We start from the raw sequence: 19571 nt of genomic DNA, 5'->3' as shown, positions 1-19571 counted from the left end.
CTATTTTATTCTAGGGAGGTCGCAGGTTGGTTAGGTTAGCCTAACCTAACCAATTTTTTCACGGTTTTCGATTATGCAGGGGCCGCAGTTTAAACCTCACCTAAAACACTTTTTTGCCAGGTATTTTATTCTATGGAGGGTCAAAGTTCTAACCCATTCTAACGTAACCCTCCTTTTGCTAGGTAGTTATTCGTTTGCGCGGAGTCTCGCAGTTCCAACCTAACCTTACCCATTTGTGTCATGTAACTATTATGCCACACAAATAATGATGTGATGTTACTCGTTATAACAAATAATATGCTTTAGAGAATGTAATAATTATGGCAATAAATTAGACGAAGTGTAAATATATCTTATGACCATTATACCAATAACAACATTATGTATACCGTTAATTAGGTATTACAGTAGTATGCCATTTATTACGTTATTCAAAATAACGATAAACCAAACTATAATATATGAAAGTAATTATAACAAATGTAATGCACCCAGACAGACAGACATCAAGAAAAAACATTAACAAGCATTACATTTCTGTCATTTTGGCTTTGAAAACCCCATAAAAAAAACCGGCCAAGTGCGAGTCGGACTCACACACGAAGGGTTCCGTACCATTAACTATAAAAACGGTCACCCATCCAAGTACTGACCCTGCCCGACGTTGCTTAACTTCGGTCAATAATCACGTTTGTTGTATGGGAGCCCCACTTAAATCTCTATTTTATTCTGTTTTTAGTATTTGTTGTTATAGCGGCAACCGAAATACATCATCTGTGAAAATTTCTGCCGTCTAGCTATCACAGCTCACGAGATACAGCCTGGTGACAGACGGACAGACAGACGGACAGCGGAGTCTTAGTAATAGGGTCCCGTTTTTACCCTTTGGGTACGGAACCCTAAAGAGGATCTGTTTACATCCCTGTCATTGTCACCCCTTAGCACAGAACCCCTTTAAATGTTGTTTATGGTTGTTAGATCAGATTGTGGAAAAAATAAATGGTTTCACTGAGCCATGAAAAAAATTCATTCTGTATGATAAATACGGAATCCATCCCATCCTCGTCGCCACTGATAAATACGGAATAGGAGCGAGTAAAACCACAGACGGCCGTTAGCGCACTGACATGTATTTAAACAAGTAACAGCGTGTGAACGCAGCCTCACGCACACATAATCAACACTGTATATATTTACCTGAGGTGGAGCTTGGTTGGTCTGTGTGGCACTTTCCCTTCTTTTTAGCGGATCAGTGTTTTGTTTCAGAGTCTGCAACTTTGCTAACGGTATGATATCACAGTCCGTTGGCCTGTGCCATACAGTAGTCTGCAATAAGAAGAATTTGGTTTGTTAACCTTTTACATAACTCTGTATTTAACACAAGCTGTTCAACTTTAACCCTTTAATGGTCCACGTAAAAAAAAACATGATTCAAGCCTCATCACCTCCCATTCATATTTTTCCCAAAAGAAAAATATTTTCTGTCTGGCTACACAAAGCGTTCAATTAAAAATTTAATTCCTACGATTTACAATCTACATATTCTAACATCAGATGCAAGTCAGCTTTTGCTGAGCAATTTAGAATTAGAGGGAAAATTTGCATTTTGCTAACGGGGTAAATTATTTTGCATTGCATATTTAGTTAATCTACATGCGGTCATTTGAATTAAGTTTCTAAAATGACCTGTTTTATGGCAGGATTGTTTTGTTTATTTAAACATTTACCAAATGTTAGGCGAATTAGAATTTTTAGGACTAACCTAAAAATTCTTCATAAGAAAAAATATAAAAGATGATGTTATATAGGATGGTCATTTAAGCCATAAAAATATCTATTATTATTCACAACGACGGGACTTAATTAATCACGTAAAATAAGTTTTAAATTTACCTCCAACGTTTCGAGGTGTTGTCCCCGTAAATGTTCAAGTTAATAAACAAGATCAAGTGCGGGTAGTTTGAAACACTCGCGCGCCTAGACGTTGATGTCAACTTTAACCAGTCTTCTCAGAGACAACGGGGAAAATGCCTTCCTCAAAACGTCGCAGGTAAATTTAAAACTTATTTTACGTGATTAAGTCCCGTCGTTGCGAGTATAATAATGAGTAAAAATCGTGAAACTTTAAATCAGTGTAAAAATATCTAATTGTGCCCTATAAAGAGTTAACATTATAATTTAAATAGCAAACTTTTAAGGTAGCTGTTAGATTAACTCACTTATTTGTAAAATAAACTTACTTTAGTAACAAGGGTGTATATGTACAAGTTGATCCAATATGGATGCATGTAACATGTAAACATACCTGAGTTGATGCATTGTAGTAGTAAAATCGATGTGTGTTGATATCAAAAAGTTCCCACCACTGGGAAGAATCTGTCCGTTTCACTTTAACTCCCTAAAAATATAATGAATAAACATGTTGAGGGCTTTTCATAGGTTGCAGCAACAATTGCATGATACACAAGAATAATACATATATAAAATAATTGTTTATAGTCATAATAAGTAACTAATAACTATTATATTGTTACTGAAGAAGAGGGTTTCAATAGCTTTAGAAAAGGTGGAAAAATTAAGAGAAACACAAGCAGTTGACTTTACAGCACCAGATTTTTATTAGAACATAGTGATTATATGCTCTTTGATTTTAATGCGAACTGACGTAAAACGTAACGTAAAAGAGATAAATAAACAAACATGCTTCAATATTTAAATATGGAATAGAAAAAGAACTTGAAACTAAAACATAGACAATAAATGATATTAAAATTATATACAGACACGACCTCAACATCTAACATACTACATAATTCCGTCTTTCACTCAAGTATACTTTGCTTTGTGAGACAAAAGCTACAGTTTCTTCCTAAATGGGACACAGTTGATTCAATTAATGTGTTCCAATTCCAAAATAATACTCATCAAAACTGAGGAAGTTAACAGTCTGGCATTAAAAACCCACGCAGACTAGTTTATAAGCGAAATGTTGCGAAGAACATGCATGTATTCAGGATATTAAACTAAAAGTAGAACATTACCTCAGGTGGGTCCCATACGCATTCCCCCGTAGTGAGGTTAGCATACATATGTTCCTTTGTCTTGGGCTCGATTATTTCCACCCATTCTACCCTAGAATAAAACATCACCAACCAATTAACTTTAGCCGCACTAGAACAACGCAAAGCACCACGGAAGGAAGAGTGCAGGGCGTGACATTAGCGATTTCCGCGTACTTTATTGATTTTGCAACTTTCAACTGTGGATATCGGAAGTAAATTTGTCACTAATTTATAAAAAGCACTAAAACTTTATATTACCTTTCTGAAGTCATTTTCCCGAAAAGAAAATCACTTTACTAAAGTTTTATATGCATCGTAAACAATCTAATTCTACCTAAAATACGGAGGACGACGGTCAGAAACCATCCATGTTTACGATAGTACGTTCCACTTGCCACTTGCGATGCGAGTTGCGACAGTTTGGTCGTTTTTTCGTTAAGAATGTGTTGCGACAGAAATAACAAAACGATAATGACGATAATGTATCGTTCTATTTCATTAATTTCGATATGTTTACGCATCAACAATTTTGTCGAGATTACATATTGGTTCTTTATATCCTGGCCAAGCAATTATTAACAGTTTCAAAACAGTTACCGAAGGTTGAAGTTGACTATACATTTCATCGAAGCATTTCATAATCGATTCATTCGATACTTACTGCAGTTTCAATATTGTACATTATACTGGCAACAAATTATGCACTAAGTATATTTTATAAAGATAGCTTGTGAAGTTTTTTACAATATATATTTGTAAACATGTTATTTGTTCTACTTAAATAACGTTGTTAATATTGTCTCATCATTTTGTATTATATTTATAAAATAAGTGTATTATGTAATAAAGTAATAATGTTATTATACTATACTTATTGCAGCTTTAATAACAAACAGCAGCGTTTGAAATAGATAACCAATCTTTGTGAACATACATTTCTTGAAAAAAAAAAAAAACAACCTTGCATTTCATTATTTCATGTCATTGTCATTTCACGAAGTTCACGAACAGACATACACGACACAGGGTCCCAATTAAAAATTTTCAATAATTTAAAACTAAGTAATAAACTATATCAATTGTTTGAGTTACAGTAAGTATAAAACAACCTCGCCAGTTTCAGTAATTCAGAATATATATCCAATGTTGCGGACCCTGACTATTAACCTTACAAAATGCCGGCGTACTAGTTATGCTGATTCATTTATTAGTAAATACCGTCGGTATTGTTCCGGGACGATAGAAACCGAAAATAATTCAAAGCCAAGCAAAATAGTTAAGGGTCAGTAATAAATGTATTTATATATTTAATACTAACAAGTAATATCCCATTTTATACTAACAACTCTAACAAGTAATTTCCCTATTCTGTATAATTTAATGTGTTGTTTTTGTATTGCTGTTATTAGGGTTCCGTACCCAAAGGGTAAAAACGGGACCCTATTACTAAGACTCCACTGTCTGGCTGTTACCACTGTCACCAGGTTGTATCTCATGAACCGTGATAGCTAGACAGTTGAAATTTTAACAGATGATGTATTTCTGTTGCCACTAACAAGAAATACTTAAAAGTATGAAACCCTCGGTGGGCGAGTCCGACTCGCACTTGTCCGGTTTTTTCTTATTTCTTTCATCTTGTCCTGTGTATCTGTGCTTTATGGAATAAATGCCCTTTCTATTTTTCTTTTGTCTCTACATCATCATCATCATTAGCTTAAGAGTTATTCGCTTGTCGGTGGAGTTTAAATTTGATTTTAATTTTAATTTAGCCTGGCTATTTTTAGGTGGCCTAGGGGTTCATGGCGTTAGCTGCGATAGCTAAAGACGCCGGTTCGAATCCGGCCTTCACCACTGGAGGGCTTCGTCACTTTTTCTTTAATATATGACATCTATTACAGTTTTTAATTTATATATAGTAGTGTGACTACTTAAAAAAAAAAAAAAAACAACAATAAAATAATTTGATTTGTTCCCAAAACTTGTTTAATTTAAAAACTGTAATAGATATCATATATTAAAGAAAAAGTGACGAAGCCCTCCAGTGGTAAAAAAAACACAAATCAAAATATTTAATAATTTGTTCCCAAACTTGTTGTTTAATTAAAAAAAAAATTTTTTCTCTATAATGTATTTGAAATGTATTTATTTTATGTAGTTAATGATTTTACTATCTTAAGATTGGCAATATTTTTAAAGTTTTTATTTTTAAGATTTATCTTGTTAGTTAAGTTATTTTAAGAACATGTTTTTGTACGCCAAAAGGCAAAACATAGTGAGACCAATTTTATAATTTTATACACCACTGTAACAGTTTTACCTATGTTTTACAAATAAACACACTGAATTTGAATTTGTATCTTCCAGCTTTCCCTATCCTGCGCCAGCTCTTTGACTTTTTGATATGACACAACCCCGACTTTTTGTTTCACTTGATCTTTTCTCTATTAACATATGGTATAATTCCAGCCATGGCCGTGGACAAGTCAAATTTTCTGCTGCCAAACAACCAGAGGTTTGTGGAGCTGGAGAGCTCCCAAGCCTTCAATAATCTGACTAATCAGGAAAAGATGTACGCTCATTATTTGAGTCAGGTAATAATTTCAATTTCATTTATTTAGGACCAACTGAGATCATTTTCAGGATTCCACACCTAAAGGGTAAAAACGGGACCCTATTACTAAAACTCCGCTGTCTGTCTGTCTGTCACCAGGCTGTATCTCATGAACCGTGATAGCTAGACAGTTGAAATCTTCACAGATGATGTATTTCCATTGCCGCTACAACAACAAATACTAAAAAGTACGGAACCCTCGGTGGGCGACTCTGACTCGCACTTGTCCGGTTTTTAGGGTCCCGTACCCAAAGGGTAAATAATAATAATAAATAAATAAATAAATAAAAAGCCTTTATTTCCAATTTTACATCAAAAGTTTTTGCGTATTGTTAGTAATTTTCTTATAGCTAGTAGTAAGTGTTAAGTTTACGTATGTTATTTACTAATTTAATTTGGACCCCTCTTTGAGTGGAGGCCTCCTCCAATTCTCTCCATTTTTCTTTCCCTGCAGTTTCATTTAAATTAAGAATTGTATGATAAGAGACTTTAGTTTAGACTTTTAGAGGATACCTCTAAATTTGTATGTAGTAAATCTGTAGAGCGGTCCCCACAATACAGGCCTAGCCTAGTGTGGGACCACTGAGCCTGTTGTGTAATTTTAAATTTCTTTTAACAAACAACTTTTTATTTATTTTATTATTTATTATGTGGCAAGGCTCAGCAACGGGAGGTGGACAGGAAAGGTGACCAAATGGAAGGTCCCCTCGGGCTATAGAAAGAAACGACATAGACTAGGCAGGTGGCAGGACGAAGTTGTTGCCACTGCAGGCCAAAACTTGCTAAGTGTAGATAAAGATAAAGCCAAATGGAAACAGCTGGAGTAGGCTTTTACCCAGAAGGGGTCTACAGTAGAAAAATAAAAACTTAAAATATATGTATCAAATTACATCATTCATCAATAATCGTTAATTTTTTTTATTTTTTTATCTGGTTTTTATGGAGGCTTTGGACACTCTAGGTGAACATGTCAGCCTCATGGGTGCTATCATAGTTCCCTACTCAAGGGAGAGGTCAATAAAGTGGTAAACACTGATTGCTTTGTCCGATATAGGCTCTGCCAACCAACAATTGATCTGTCCATTGTGCATGGAGCCCAGGCTACCAAAAATTCCTTTTCTCAAGTCCGAATTCCGGACGCATTCCAACAACACGTGAGACAAGTCATCAGTCTTCTGACAGTTTGCACACAGTGGTGACGATTTAACACCCATCATGCACAGAAATTTGTTTGTAGGGATGTGTCCGGACCGGACTCGGAAAGCTGAGACTAACACTTTTCTAGAGAGGTTGGCAGAATCAAACCAGGGTATCCACAAGGGTCTATCTTGAATTGTATTTGTAATCAATAATTATTTTTTTAGGCTGCATGGAATGGAGGTCTAATAGTCCTAATGCAGACGAGTCCGGAGTCTCCAAGGATCTTCTCCCTACTGCACAGGACCTTCCTTGGGGAGCCCCTGGAGGACCTGAAAAAGTCTGCTTTAGCAGCTGGTGCCACTGAGGATGATTTCCAAGTTAGTAACTATACATTCGAAATCTTAGCTTCTTCTGACACATTATTTTGTCTCCAAAACATGGTCTGGAGACTGAAGCAGACAATGCAAACCAGTTTTTTTATTTCATAGATATTAATATTAATTTTCACATGTCTATCTTAACTGAATGTATAATGGGAAGCAATGTATATAAATTAAGATCTTATGTTACCATATGTGACGTTTTCAACCAAAAGGTACCACATTGTCGCTTGTCGATAAGGTTGATTTCGAATTGAAGCTATATGGAAATAGCGCCTTATTGATAACCAACAATAAGTACCCTTTTGGTTGAAAATGGCACATATGGTGATTGTGAATAAACGATTTCATTCATTCAATAATTATTGTTATTTATTATTACAGAAAAGTTATACAGCAAAACAGTTATAAACTAAGGCACTGTACAATTCTAAATATAATTAAAGAAATAAAAAGCATTCAACATTCATTCGTAATAACCTGTTACCAGATAAATCACTGCAAATTCTCATACTAAATATTTACTGATTCATTTCCATGCAAAATACACAGAATTTATGATGTCTAGTTGGGGAAACCCAGCCCATGAAAACTATTTTTTTTATTGTACAGGAGTTCCTAAATAGATATACATATTTTCACCTTATTGCAATGGATTAAAGAGAAGAAATGTATACATAACATACTTATGAACTTGACTGTAGATATGTCCAACTTCTACTAAACAACCAATAACCAAATTTATCATCAAAATGTACATAGATTCACTTCATGAAATGTGGTTTTTTCTATAAAAAGTGAACTTATTGTCGATGGCGCTTACGCCATTATAAGCCATGCTCCGATATAAATACAATGCCGCGCGACGCTGTGCGGCGTAAGCGCCATCGACAATAAGGTCCCTTTTCATAGAAAATGCTCAAAATATGTGTCTAAAAACTACTTTGCACTTAATTTTATTTGTCAAGTGGATTAAAATCCTCTGATATTTACCCGCAACCCAGTTAGAATGATAGTTCATTGAAACACGTTACAACAAAACATTAGTTGGACTTGTCTCAATGAGTAATTATGGTAATAAGTAATAACAATAGTCAGTTTAAAATTTTGTTTATAGTCAAGTACCTATTTAAATTTAAAGCCCGATCTATGTTCTCACTGATAGAAAAAGCCCACCACAAGTGTATCTATGATATTATAATATAACCTATTTTCCCATGTATAGAGTAAACTTACCACAAGTTTATCTATGAATGAAATAACCACATCCCGACCTTATTATGAATGAAGGAAATACACCTAAGTTACTGATAACATGTTTTGAAATATACCATGTCTATTCCAAAGCATGTATATGTTTCAAACATAAATATTACTTGTGATAAATACACAAAAACCTCATTTGTAGTAGGTACAGTCGAAGGCAAAAATATTGATCCAGATAAATGGCTCAAAAATATGTGAACACGACTTTATTGTCTAAGGTATAAGAGTGTACACATATTTTTGAAACTTTGGTAATGTATATATATTAATGCCCTTGACTGTACAGGATCCTATAGATAGACAAAGTTTAAAATGTAATTAATGTGTAACCCCCTTATTCATAAACCTTTACGTGCCTGATTTAATTAAATTATGTTTTATCCCTTTCTTACAAATAGATAAGTCAAAATGACAGATAAAGACAAACGATTCATACCGTCCATAGATTCATAGCTATTTCAGGCCAGTAACGCGTTTATGAATTCCACCATATTCATAAACGCGTTACTGGTCTGAATTAGCTAAAAAAATATATTAATACGTTTCGTTTCAGGCCTTCCTAGTGTACGCCGGCGGCATTTTCGCCAACAGCGGAAACTACAAAGGCTTCGGCGACACGAAGTTCATACCAAATCTGCCCAAGGAGTCCTTCGAGATCATCGTCAAGGCTTCCAAAGCTTACGAGAATGACAACACGCATATAACCAAGCTGTGGCAGAACACGCAGAATTCTATATACAGCTTGGCGCCTAGACTAACGAGTCTAGGCTTAGCTGATAAGGTGAGTGATCTTTTGTACAGACATAATTAGCCTTCGCAATTCAGAATGAGCCGCCTTACGAAGTATCTTTGTGAGGCGGCTTGTTCTGTGTAGCTCGAGGAAGCGTTCAAAAATATGTAACGATAGCTTACACTCCTAATAAGATTAAATAGACTTTCAACCTTGAATATTTCAAGTTTGCGGGCCTTTAGGCAATTTTGACATAGTATTGGATCCTTTATTTATCGGTATTCACGCGATATTGTAACTTTTTGAAGCACACTATTAGCATTTTGTTATATACCAGTCTTAACTGTTCTGCTTTAACTATCTGAAGCATGAAGATATTGTTGTAAATACTATGAAAAATCATGTACGTTCATCTAAAATACAATAGGAAGGTGCAATGGGGTAACTTCGAATGCGCGGTAATTAAAAAAAAAGCCTAAATATCTACTAAACTAGAATCACTTTCTACTGTAGCAACAGTAAGCAAGATGCCTTGGTGGCAGTGTTGGCCGAAACGTTGCAATTAACCATTAACCAGTACAAATTGAACCGTAAACTGTAACCGTCCGTTACGGCTTACGGTTCAATTTGTACTGGTTAATGGTTAATTGCAATTAACGTTCGGCCAACACTACTTGGTGGAATAAAGCGTTGCAGTATCGTAAGTGTAGCTAAAGTATAAAGTGCTTCTGGTTTTATAGATATTTGCCACATTCAAAATTATCCCACTTTCGATTGAAGTTACCCCAATGCACCTTATTGTATTAAAGATGTACTCGTATAACAAAGATTTCTTTTGTGTCAGGGTGTCACAACCTACTTCTCCAGCAACTGCACGAAAGAGGACTCTGATCTGGTGAACGAATGGATGAAGACCAAACGCATCGAAGCTTACATCTGCCGGACGTTCAAAACCACCGCCGAGGATGGACGTAAGTTTTATATTGTACCAAGCCTTCCTTAGGTACTTGTTAATATTGTTACCTTCCAATAAGAAGTTAATTTTGATACCTCAAATCTCAATCTCGTCCTGTGCATTAAAAAGAACGAAATCGTGCCAAAAACGTGACAAACATATTGAACTGACATGTGATAAAATAGGCCTCATCATCAGAAATTTAAGATTTGCGCTCTTGTCGGTGAAGCAATCTCCAGGTATTTTTTTGCCTTGACCTTTTTCTTGACATCGTAATACGACACGATTTCCACTTTCTCCTTCACTTGATCCATGTATAAGTATATCAAATGAAATGTACGAAACACCCTAAAAAGTTTCTTTCAAAGGCTCTTTCTCAAATAATTTCTCAGTTATAATTTATTTGCTTCCCGTCTAATTTCTATACTTTTCCAGTACCCCTCTTTACCATCCGCTACGCCAGCGTCGACACATCCCCCCTAGCAACTACCCCCGAAAAATACAAGAACGCCTACTTCATCGAATCCCGCGGAGACTACTCCCCCCTTCTAGCGCTCGCCACCGAACACCTGAACACGGCCATCACGCACGCCGCCAACGACAACGAGAGGAACATGCTGAAACATTATGTGAAGAGCTTCACTGAGGGAAGTTTGGACGAGCATAAGGAGGGCAGCCGGTTCTGGATTAGGAATAAGGGGCCTATTATTGAAACGTAAGTTTATTTTCTACGCTCCAGAACTAGAGTTGCAGATGTAAGCTTAAGTTGGACTGGGCGGGACATGTCTGTTGCATGCACCCGGAAAGTGGGACCCACGGAACACTATATGCGGTGCAGGCCGCGGTTCAGGCAGACCAAAAAGGAGATAGCGGGACGACTTGGACGCATTCTACCCCAAATGGTGGGAAAATGCCGATGACAAGGTCCAGTGGGATACCAAAGTAGGCTAATAAAGAAAAAGTTTATTTTCTCTGTTCTTCATGTTAGCCAAAATATTTTCACCATTTGGGGTAGTCAAGAGTTCTTTTTAAGGATCACAAGGTGTTTAGTGCTCTTGTTGAACTCTGCGTCTCTCTATGCTGTTTTCTGATATGATGTCGCTACTCAACGTCCAAATCACATGCTGGACTGAATTTGGCATAGGTAACTTAGAGCTGAGCTTATCATTATATTCCAAACCGAAAGTTTTTAAGTTGAAATCTTTTCGTTATGGAGTGGAAAATGCCGAGCAATTTTCGACTCCGTGTGACTTGCACGGGACTTTTATTTATACAACAAACATTAAAACTAGGCTCTTAAGAATCGCTCTTTATAGACAAGTAATCGGCAATAAAAGATAGTACGGAAATAATAATTGTTAATTTAAATTTTTAATGAACAGGTACCAAGGCTTCATAGAAACGTACCGCGACCCGGCCGGCCAGCGCGGAGAGTTCGAGGGTTTCGTGGCCATGGTCAATAAAGAAATGTCCAAGAAGTTCGGGGCCCTAGTTGACGGAGCCGAGAGGTACAATCATTCTAATAATCCTGCTTCGCACAGCTAAACTGTGGAATGAACTGTTGCCTGCGGTATTTCCGGACCGATACGAACTTCAAACCTTCAAGAAAAGAGCGTACTCCCATCTTAAAGGCCGGTAACGCACTTACAACCCCTTCCGGTGTTGCGGGTGTCCGTGGATGTGGGTCATCAGGCGATTCGCCTGCTCGTTTGCCTCCTATATCATAAAAATAGTATTTAAGTATACATTCGCAGAACCTGGGATTGTCCGACTCAGCGAGTCAGCCAATTCCTCTCTTTCATCAATAATTTATTGCTTTTGCTGTTAAGTTTTTTTTGCTGCCTTCTTGAGTTAGGAAAGAATAAAATGATGTGAATTTGACCCCGCAGGTTCATAAAGCTGCTGCCGTGGGGCTCGGACCTGGAGAAGGACACATTCCTGCGGCCCGACTTCACCAGCCTGGACGTGCTGGCCTTCTCGGGCAGCGGCATCCCCGCCGGCATCAACATTCCCAACTGTACGTACACTCGGCACTCAGAAATACCTGAAAGGGCAAAGTGTTCAAAATGGTTACCTGTTTCCATCTCGAGACATTTTTTGTATGAATTTTCCATTTTCATTTGACTGGGAGCGTTTTTCCAACACTATCGGCTTTTCAAAAAATTTAAAAAGGTATCCTGTAGGACCCATTAGGTTAAATAAGTTATGTGACCCTTTTGAAAACCCAACGACGATCAAAACTATCTGTGCACTTTGTTACCTCTTATGTGTTACTGACGGGTATACAAGTAGGTTTGGTCTGAGAGAATCGAGAAAAATAGGATTTTGCTTCTAAGCGACGGCATTTAAAACCAATTTGTGACGTTTAACCTCTGACATAGGTTTTCGAATCCCTAAACCTCACCTTGGCGGCCATATTTAACTGAATCATAAATGATATATTTCCTTTACAGACGACGAGATCCGCCAAAACGAGGGCTTCAAAAACGTGTCTCTCGGCAACGTCATCCCTGCCGCGTACAAGGAGTCGGTCATTCCCTTCCTCAGTAATTCCGACAAGCAGTTGCTGGAGAAATACAGGGTTCCTGCCTTTGAGGTGAGATTAAACATACCTATACCACAGATTATATAATAGTTCTTACGAACAGATACTTATCTCTCAATAAAAACGCACATATGTTTTGATACCTACACAAAAATACAATGGAGTGACCTTCAACGCTCCGCTCTCACACAACGCTAGGGTTGCCGACGCTTCTTTCAAATACTTACTAAGGTACAGGTAGATATCTAACTATAAATGTGTCATAAACACATTACCTACATCTTTAATAGTCTTTTATGCAACCGTTGTTTAAGAGAGGTAAAAAAAGGCATGTCAGTCTATTTTAAATAGTATAATCTGAGACACTTCGGTTGAAGGTTTAAAAAAAAGAAATAAAAAAAGCATTTCTATGGTTCATTTATTTGTCAGAGATGACATTTAAAATAAGGTTGGCAACCACAGACCTAAAATTTATGCTTTAGTGTTGGCAACAATGTATTTCATACAATATTTTTTAAGTGGTCATTACACGAAGTATCGAAAAGTGCCAAAAGATACTGCGTGTATGCACAAATGCATTTTGGGGAATAGTTTAAAGACTTGACTTGACAACTATAAGGTAGGGTTTTAAATAAGTGTGCACGACCCTTTATATGACAAATAAAAGTACGGGAGTAGAAAAACATTTTTATGTAGCTCTGATTTCCATGTATACCTAATGTTGTAGGTGCAAGTGGGCTTGCACGAGCTGCTCGGCCACGGCAGCGGCAAGCTGCTGCGACAGAACAAGGACGGCACTTTCAACTTCGACAAGGAAAAAGTCAACAATCCGCTCACTGGTAAGCGGTACATCAAACTGGCTAAAAACGATTAAGAGAGCCGACTCCAGTCAAAAATGGCATAAGGACGGGGATATATCGTGATTTCAAATCTTGGTCATACTGTATAGATCAAAATAAATTGTTCTTATAATAAATGCAAAAAGGTGACTGAAAAAAAACTCACGCACGGTTTTATTCTTTCGCCGTTTCCGAACCTTTATGTTCAATTTTTGAATTTTCATCTGTGATTTTTCGCTTGTTTTTTGACATCAGTTCACATTCTTGACAGTATTAATTTAATTAACCAAATATGAATATTCCCAGGCAAGCCGATCGAGTCGTGGTACACGGAGGGCGAGACGTACGACAGCAAGTTCACGACGCTCGGCTCCGCCTTCGAGGAGTGTCGCGCCGAGGCCGTCGGCCTCTACCTGTCGCTGGTGCCCGAGATACTCGAGTAACTCGCTTATTGAACTTTTACTTTTTCACCTCAGCCTCTCGAACAAGCCTACTTTCGTCGCTCCCTGGAGTGACGAAAGTGCGCCTTTCCTGACTCCAGGGATTGAAACAAAGTAGCTTTTTAATTTAGTGAAGGCCATGAACTGCCACTTCATACTTCCGGGGTCTATTACAAACTCGAAATACATTTTAACCTTTAATATGTTCTCACTACTGTGATGAAAAATTATATGTGCAACAGGAGAGCAAAGTTATTTTACATCTCGTGTTTTTGTGTCTCTCGCTTACTCGGGACTCAAAATCAACAACACACGCAAGAAAAACCAACTTTCCTCTCTTGTTGCGCAAATAACTATTTTTACACATTTTTATTTACGAAAACGCGGGTAATTTCAACAAATATAAATAAACACTGATGTGTTTAGGGTATTCGGGTACTCCGGCGAAGAGGCGCAGAACGTGACGTACGTGAATTGGCTAAGCTTGCTGTGGAACGGCGCCGCCAAGGCCACGGAGATGTACCAACCCTCCACCGGCACCTGGTTACAAGTGTGTATAATATAATATGGGGCATTTTCTATGAAAAGGGACCTTATTGTCAATGGCGCTTACGCCGCACAGCGTCTCGCGGCATTGTATTTATATCGGAGCATAATTTATAATGGCGTAAGCGCCATCGATAATTAGGTCCCTTTTTATAGAAAATACCACATATATACTTACCATATTAAATATTGACGGACCATACATTTTATGGTCCATTGAATCTAACTTGATATGTCCAAACTTACTTAGACTCAGTTTCATTAGTCAATGTACAGGGTGCGGGGACTCCCCGCAGGCGGTATAACTAATGAAACTCATAACTCGGTCGCTTTGTCGATATACAGCGGCGAGTAAAACGAGTAGTGAAACTTATAATGTCGCGCGTTTTAGAAATCTTTCGCAACCCGCATCCGGGCTCTATTGACCAATGATGTTTTCATTCCCCGACTGCGGGCCTTATGGCATGCTTTATGAAAATCTTCCGTACCCCGCATGCGGTTCCTATCGACCTCAGCCTCAAATAAACTTTTCATTTCTCATGTTCTAAAAGAGGGTCATTGTTGTTTTAAAAAGTGTGCAGAAAGTGATACGTTTCTGCACTAGAACATTTTACTTTCCAAGTACGATATTATTATTTTTGAGATAAACAAATGAAATTTGGTTTTAAATGGATTTGTTATACAATGTCCTCCCCATCCCACAAATAACGACACACATAACTAAATTGTTAATTGAAAGTACCCTCAAGAAGTAGTATTTTTTTTAAACATGCATTTTACTTTCTTCGTATTCGATATGAAAAGTAGAGTGTTTAACTCGTGTGAAAGGCATCACTTCAGCCTCGGACTATTGGCGCTCTCACTGCGTTCGAGCGTCAAACTACCTCGGCTGTGATGGATGCATTTCATCCCTTGGTTAACACTACTAGTTGGTTTATCTAGTATTATCATAGAGTAACTTATACAAGAGCGGTACTGTCATAGTAACTTTTGTAACCCCAGTAAATTCACTGCCATCTGTCGACACACTTTAAAACTAAAAATTAAGATTTATAAAAATACGATAAAATGTATTTAAATATAGATAAATGATTTTTTTTATTTGCATTAATTATTTTTATGATTTTGACCCATGTTCTTTCACTGATATGCGTTAAAATTGTTAAATAACAAACGAAACAGTCAACGCCATCTATACGACAGTGGGCCAAAACTAGTGGCGCCCTCTGAACGAGAATCAAATTTTCTTGATTTTCGAGGCACGTTTTTTCCTTAGACTGTAAACATCTATTACGGAGTTATATCTATCTTTGGTATTATTTATGCACAGGCACACGCACGCGCGCGCTTCGTACTGATGCGGCTTTTGGAAGTGGAAGGCAACGGGCTGCTGACCGTCGCCGAGCCCGAGCCCGGCCGCGACCTGCTGCTGACGCTGCGGCGCGACCGCCTCGCCACCGACGGGAAAACAATCATCGGTAACAAAACAAACATTGGATTAACGCCGCTATGATCTAACTGCGTGACACTCACGTTCGGTTGTTTTTTTCCAACATTGTAATTTTACATAATTTCCTTAGCACCTTATTTACATTTTAAGGCTTATTTAAAGACCCCCCAAAGAAAGTGACGTATACGATATGTCATATATATTGGTAGGTTGGCAGATTAACAAATTAACGACGCCTATTGCTACTTAATCATTAGGATCCAGATCCTAGAAATAAAGCAAATAAAGAAAAAAAAACTGCAAACAATGTAGATTAACAGCATAGGGAAATAAACAAATGGCAGTCCCAGCCGTAGAGACCGAAAGACGAAGAAAGCAAGAAAGAACAGTATGAAAAATGAAAGTGCGAGAGGCAAGATAGCGAGAACTGGAATGAATGAGATACTTGATAGAATAGGCTCCGATCCATGTGGAGGTAGAAGTATTTAAAAAAAAAAACCATTAGGACATACATAAACAATTATTTTTATCTTGTACGAAGCTTTTATAATGAACGTCTATTACTTTTTGCCCCACAGGCGACTTCCTAGTGAAGCTACAGACCCTGAAGGCTACAGGCGACGCCGCGGGCGCCGAGACCCTGTTCGACAAGTACAGCCGCCTCGACGAACCCTGGGGAAGATGGAGGGATATCGTCATGCTGCACAAACAGCCCAGGAACATCTTCGTGCAGCCCAACACCGTCCATAAAGGTCAGTCTGACTAATGAATTATTCATATATTGATAAAATATACTTTTATAAATAATTTTGGTCATTACAATTGTAGTACCTACCCAATCATATCTATATATATATAGCCGTGCAGGGGGTATGGTAGACCCGAATGAAATTATGCTCAAACGAAAGAGGCAACGTCGACTTTGCTGTCCATTTTTGAGAAAAGGGTCTTGTTTTCAGGTGACGAGGTGGAGCTGCGCCGCTACCCGGCCAGCGCGGAGGGCATGGTGCGCTCGTGGCTCGAGCGGTTCCCGACCGCCGCCGTCTCCGACCTGCTCGAGCAGCTCGCCGAGGCCGACAAGCCCCACTTCACCGACGTCACGGTGCTACATGACGGTTAAATGTTCTATCTAATCCGTCTCGTGTCTCGTCGAACTTATACGCCGGATACGGTGTGGCCAAATTTGAACTAAGGTGCAATTGGGGTGTCTTCGAAAGCGGAGTAAATTTAAAAATGGCAAATATCTATAAAACCAGAAGCACTTACGATAGAGCGGTACTGTCATAGTAAATTTTGTAGCCACAGTAAATTCATTGCCATCTATCGACACACGATTAAAACTAAAAATAAAAATATATATCAATAAATATATTTACATATATGGATAAATGTTTGTTTTTTTACTGCATTATTTATTTTTATATGATTTTGACCCATGTTCTTTCACTGATATGCGTTAAAATTGTTAAATAACAAACGAAACCGCCAACGCCATCTACGAGAGTAGGCCAAAGGTAGTGGCGCCATCTGATCGAGAATCAAATTTTCTTGATTTTCGAAGCACGTTTTTTCCTTAGACTGTATCCATCTATTACGGAGTTATTATCTATCTTTGCTTATGCTAATGCAACGTTTACCAAGTAGAAATGCGCAAAACGCTTCACTTCATCTTTCTCTCGCGGTGATATATATCACTCATTTCACTCAGTGGACCTGTAGACTATACAGGCTGGATTTTCTTATTGGGTGAGTGAGGGCAGCTGCCAGATCCCGTGCTTCTACGCGAAAATGGTCTTAGAAGACCTTGATCCTGGATAGGAATGAGATCGATAGCCATCAAAAAAAGTTTGCCAAAAATCGCATCCTGCTTATTCTCGCATTCTGTATGTTTTTTTCCAAAATCTGTAAACGCCAATCTTCATTAATTTGAAATTGAGGGAAGGTCTTCTAAGACCATTTTCACGTAGCGGCACGAGATCTGCTAGCTGCCCTCGCTGACCCAATAAGAAAATCCACCCTGTATATATTGTTCACGAGTGAGTAGAGAGAGATGTCAATCAATCAGATACACACAACCATAAGTGCGACCAAGATGGCGAATCACACGATACGATCCCACCATGTTTTCCCGACACCCTCCGAATTCTTCCGAAACCTATTCTCATATCTCACTCGGGCTCGGGCGGCTCATTCGAATCATGAGTGGGTAAGAGCGAGCAAGGAACACTTAGATAGATGAGTTACTGAGCGAGTTAAATCATCAGTGAATTGAAGAGTGAGTGAGTTCAATCAAAAGAAATAGTTCATTTAAATCACTCACTCGTGAACGACACATGTCTATTACCAAGCCATCTTGCTGGCTGTTGCTACAGTAGGAAGTGCTTATAGTTAGTAGATATTTGGCATTTTCAAAACTATCCCACTTTCGAAGTTATCCCAATGCAGTTTCTATCACGCAATTGCAAACACGTTTCAAATGTTGCCATTGTCAAAAATATACATTCTCAGTTTATGATCGTCATAATAAGCCTCACATAACGGTAACACTGTCGGTTGCCAATATGAAGGCCAATTCAAACTTACATTTTGACATTCAAATGATGTCATTTGAAACGCACACGCAAATGACAACTAAATGATATCATTTGGATATCAAAGTGTACGTTCGAATTGGACTTGAGGGCGATTTCTAATTGCATTATAATTGTGCTAGTACCTACCGCACTTAATTATAACCGACGAGTTACATGTGAAGATTATGAGCTGGAAATCCTATTATATCAAATAAATGCATTTTTAATCAAAGTATTTTGTACTCTTTTGAGCCCCTGCAAGAGCTGTTTACTCCGTATACAGTTTAGCTAGCAACGTAGCAGTTATGAGCAATGTGAGAATAGTAAGTTTGTCCTTTTGTATATTTACTTAGGAAAACATCATCGTCCTGAAAAAACAGTTAAGACTCGAATTTCTCTTTCACTAAAAGGCTTATTGAGTGGGTTATAAACGTCGTATTTTCATAGAAATTGGGCATAAATGTTGACATTGCCACACTGTCATTGCAAATGCCAATGCCATGCAGAGTTAGCTTGGTCCGACTTTATGTATAGTCAAGTGTAAAAATATGGGTGCATATAACTCAAAGATATAACTTCTCAAAAATATGACCCATAGTTCTTAATTCGCTGACATAAGAGCTATGGGACCATGGAAGGATCCTATAGAAGTGGCCTACCGCGTGCGCCCGTGAGGGACAGAACATACGCAAAGCGACAATATGAATGGTCGAGTTAGTCGAGTAGATTAAATCTACAAATTGTAGCCCACTATAAACCATACAAATTTACGGTGAGGAATAAAAAAAAATGTGGGTGTAACAAGGACAAACAATAACCTTTCTCTGCTACTCCTACTGAAAGATACATAAGACTATCCCGTTCTGTCAGTTCCCCCCACCATGAGTTTTATAGTTAGATTCATGTATGGGGCATATTTTTGAATAGGTTGTTTGCACCCATATCTGTTAATAATATCTGTAGTCGTGCACCATGGAGACTATATAAAGGAGCCAAATCTCTATGTATGAAAAGTGTCCATCAAAAAACAGTAA

General features: G+C 37.9%; 2 protein-coding genes and 1 long non-coding RNA gene across 4 annotated transcripts in view; 2 read left to right on the top strand and 1 right to left on the bottom strand.

Moving 5' to 3' along the window:
- Window positions 1-3146, bottom strand: part of LOC134742966 (rho GTPase-activating protein 39) — a 50021-nt gene extending 46875 nt beyond the window's left edge. The window contains exons 1-3 of the mRNA XM_063676200.1: window positions 3042-3146; window positions 2306-2398; window positions 1198-1326 (exon numbers count right to left, since the gene is read on the bottom strand). Of these exons, the coding sequence (XP_063532270.1) occupies window positions 1198-1326; window positions 2306-2398; window positions 3042-3146 (327 nt within the window). The remainder of the gene's footprint in view (window positions 1-1197; window positions 1327-2305; window positions 2399-3041) is intronic.
- LOC134742967 (uncharacterized) overlaps window positions 1-18459 on the top strand; it is a 401065-nt gene extending 382606 nt beyond the window's left edge. The window contains exon 2 of the long non-coding RNA XR_010127983.1: window positions 18340-18459. This is a non-coding gene — a long non-coding RNA (uncharacterized LOC134742967). The remainder of the gene's footprint in view (window positions 1-18339) is intronic.
- Window positions 4056-18459, top strand: LOC134742951 (dipeptidyl peptidase 3). Of its 2 annotated transcripts, none has more exons than XM_063676172.1 (15): window positions 4056-4155; window positions 5529-5653; window positions 7038-7190; window positions 9013-9240; window positions 10034-10160; window positions 10580-10859; window positions 11527-11652; window positions 12034-12161; window positions 12598-12740; window positions 13417-13528; window positions 13835-13967; window positions 14395-14518; window positions 15845-15992; window positions 16543-16716; window positions 16924-18459. In XM_063676172.1, exons 2-15 carry the CDS (start codon window positions 5531-5533, stop codon window positions 17082-17084), a joined length of 2160 nt encoding a protein of 719 aa, XP_063532242.1. In that variant the 5' UTR covers window positions 4056-4155; window positions 5529-5530; the 3' UTR covers window positions 17085-18459. The 2 variants fall into 2 exon arrangements, with proteins under 2 accessions (XP_063532242.1, XP_063532241.1); XM_063676171.1 differs by having other exon boundaries at window positions 4069-4344.
- Window positions 18460-19571: the final 1112 nt, after the last annotated feature.

This window comes from Cydia strobilella, chromosome 7 (genome assembly GCF_947568885.1).
Source record: "Cydia strobilella chromosome 7, ilCydStro3.1, whole genome shotgun sequence".
Taxonomy (NCBI): domain Eukaryota; kingdom Metazoa; phylum Arthropoda; class Insecta; order Lepidoptera; family Tortricidae; genus Cydia; species Cydia strobilella.
This window is presented reverse-complemented; position numbering and strand designations above follow the sequence as displayed.

What these genes read in the sequence shown, in the direction of transcription:
- LOC134742951 (XM_063676171.1), top strand. Translation starts at nt 4,206, where the DNA reads ATGTTGCGGACCCTGACTATTAACCTTACAAAATGCCGGCGTACTAGT. An exon ending in CCACTGAGGATGATTTCCAA is followed by an intron (nt 7,191 to 9,012) that starts GTTAGTAACTAT and finishes GTTTCGTTTCAG; the next exon opens with GCCTTCCTAGTGTACGCCGG. An exon ending in CGACGGGAAAACAATCATCG is followed by an intron (nt 15,993 to 16,542) that starts GTAACAAAACAA and finishes TTTGCCCCACAG; the next exon opens with GCGACTTCCTAGTGAAGCTA.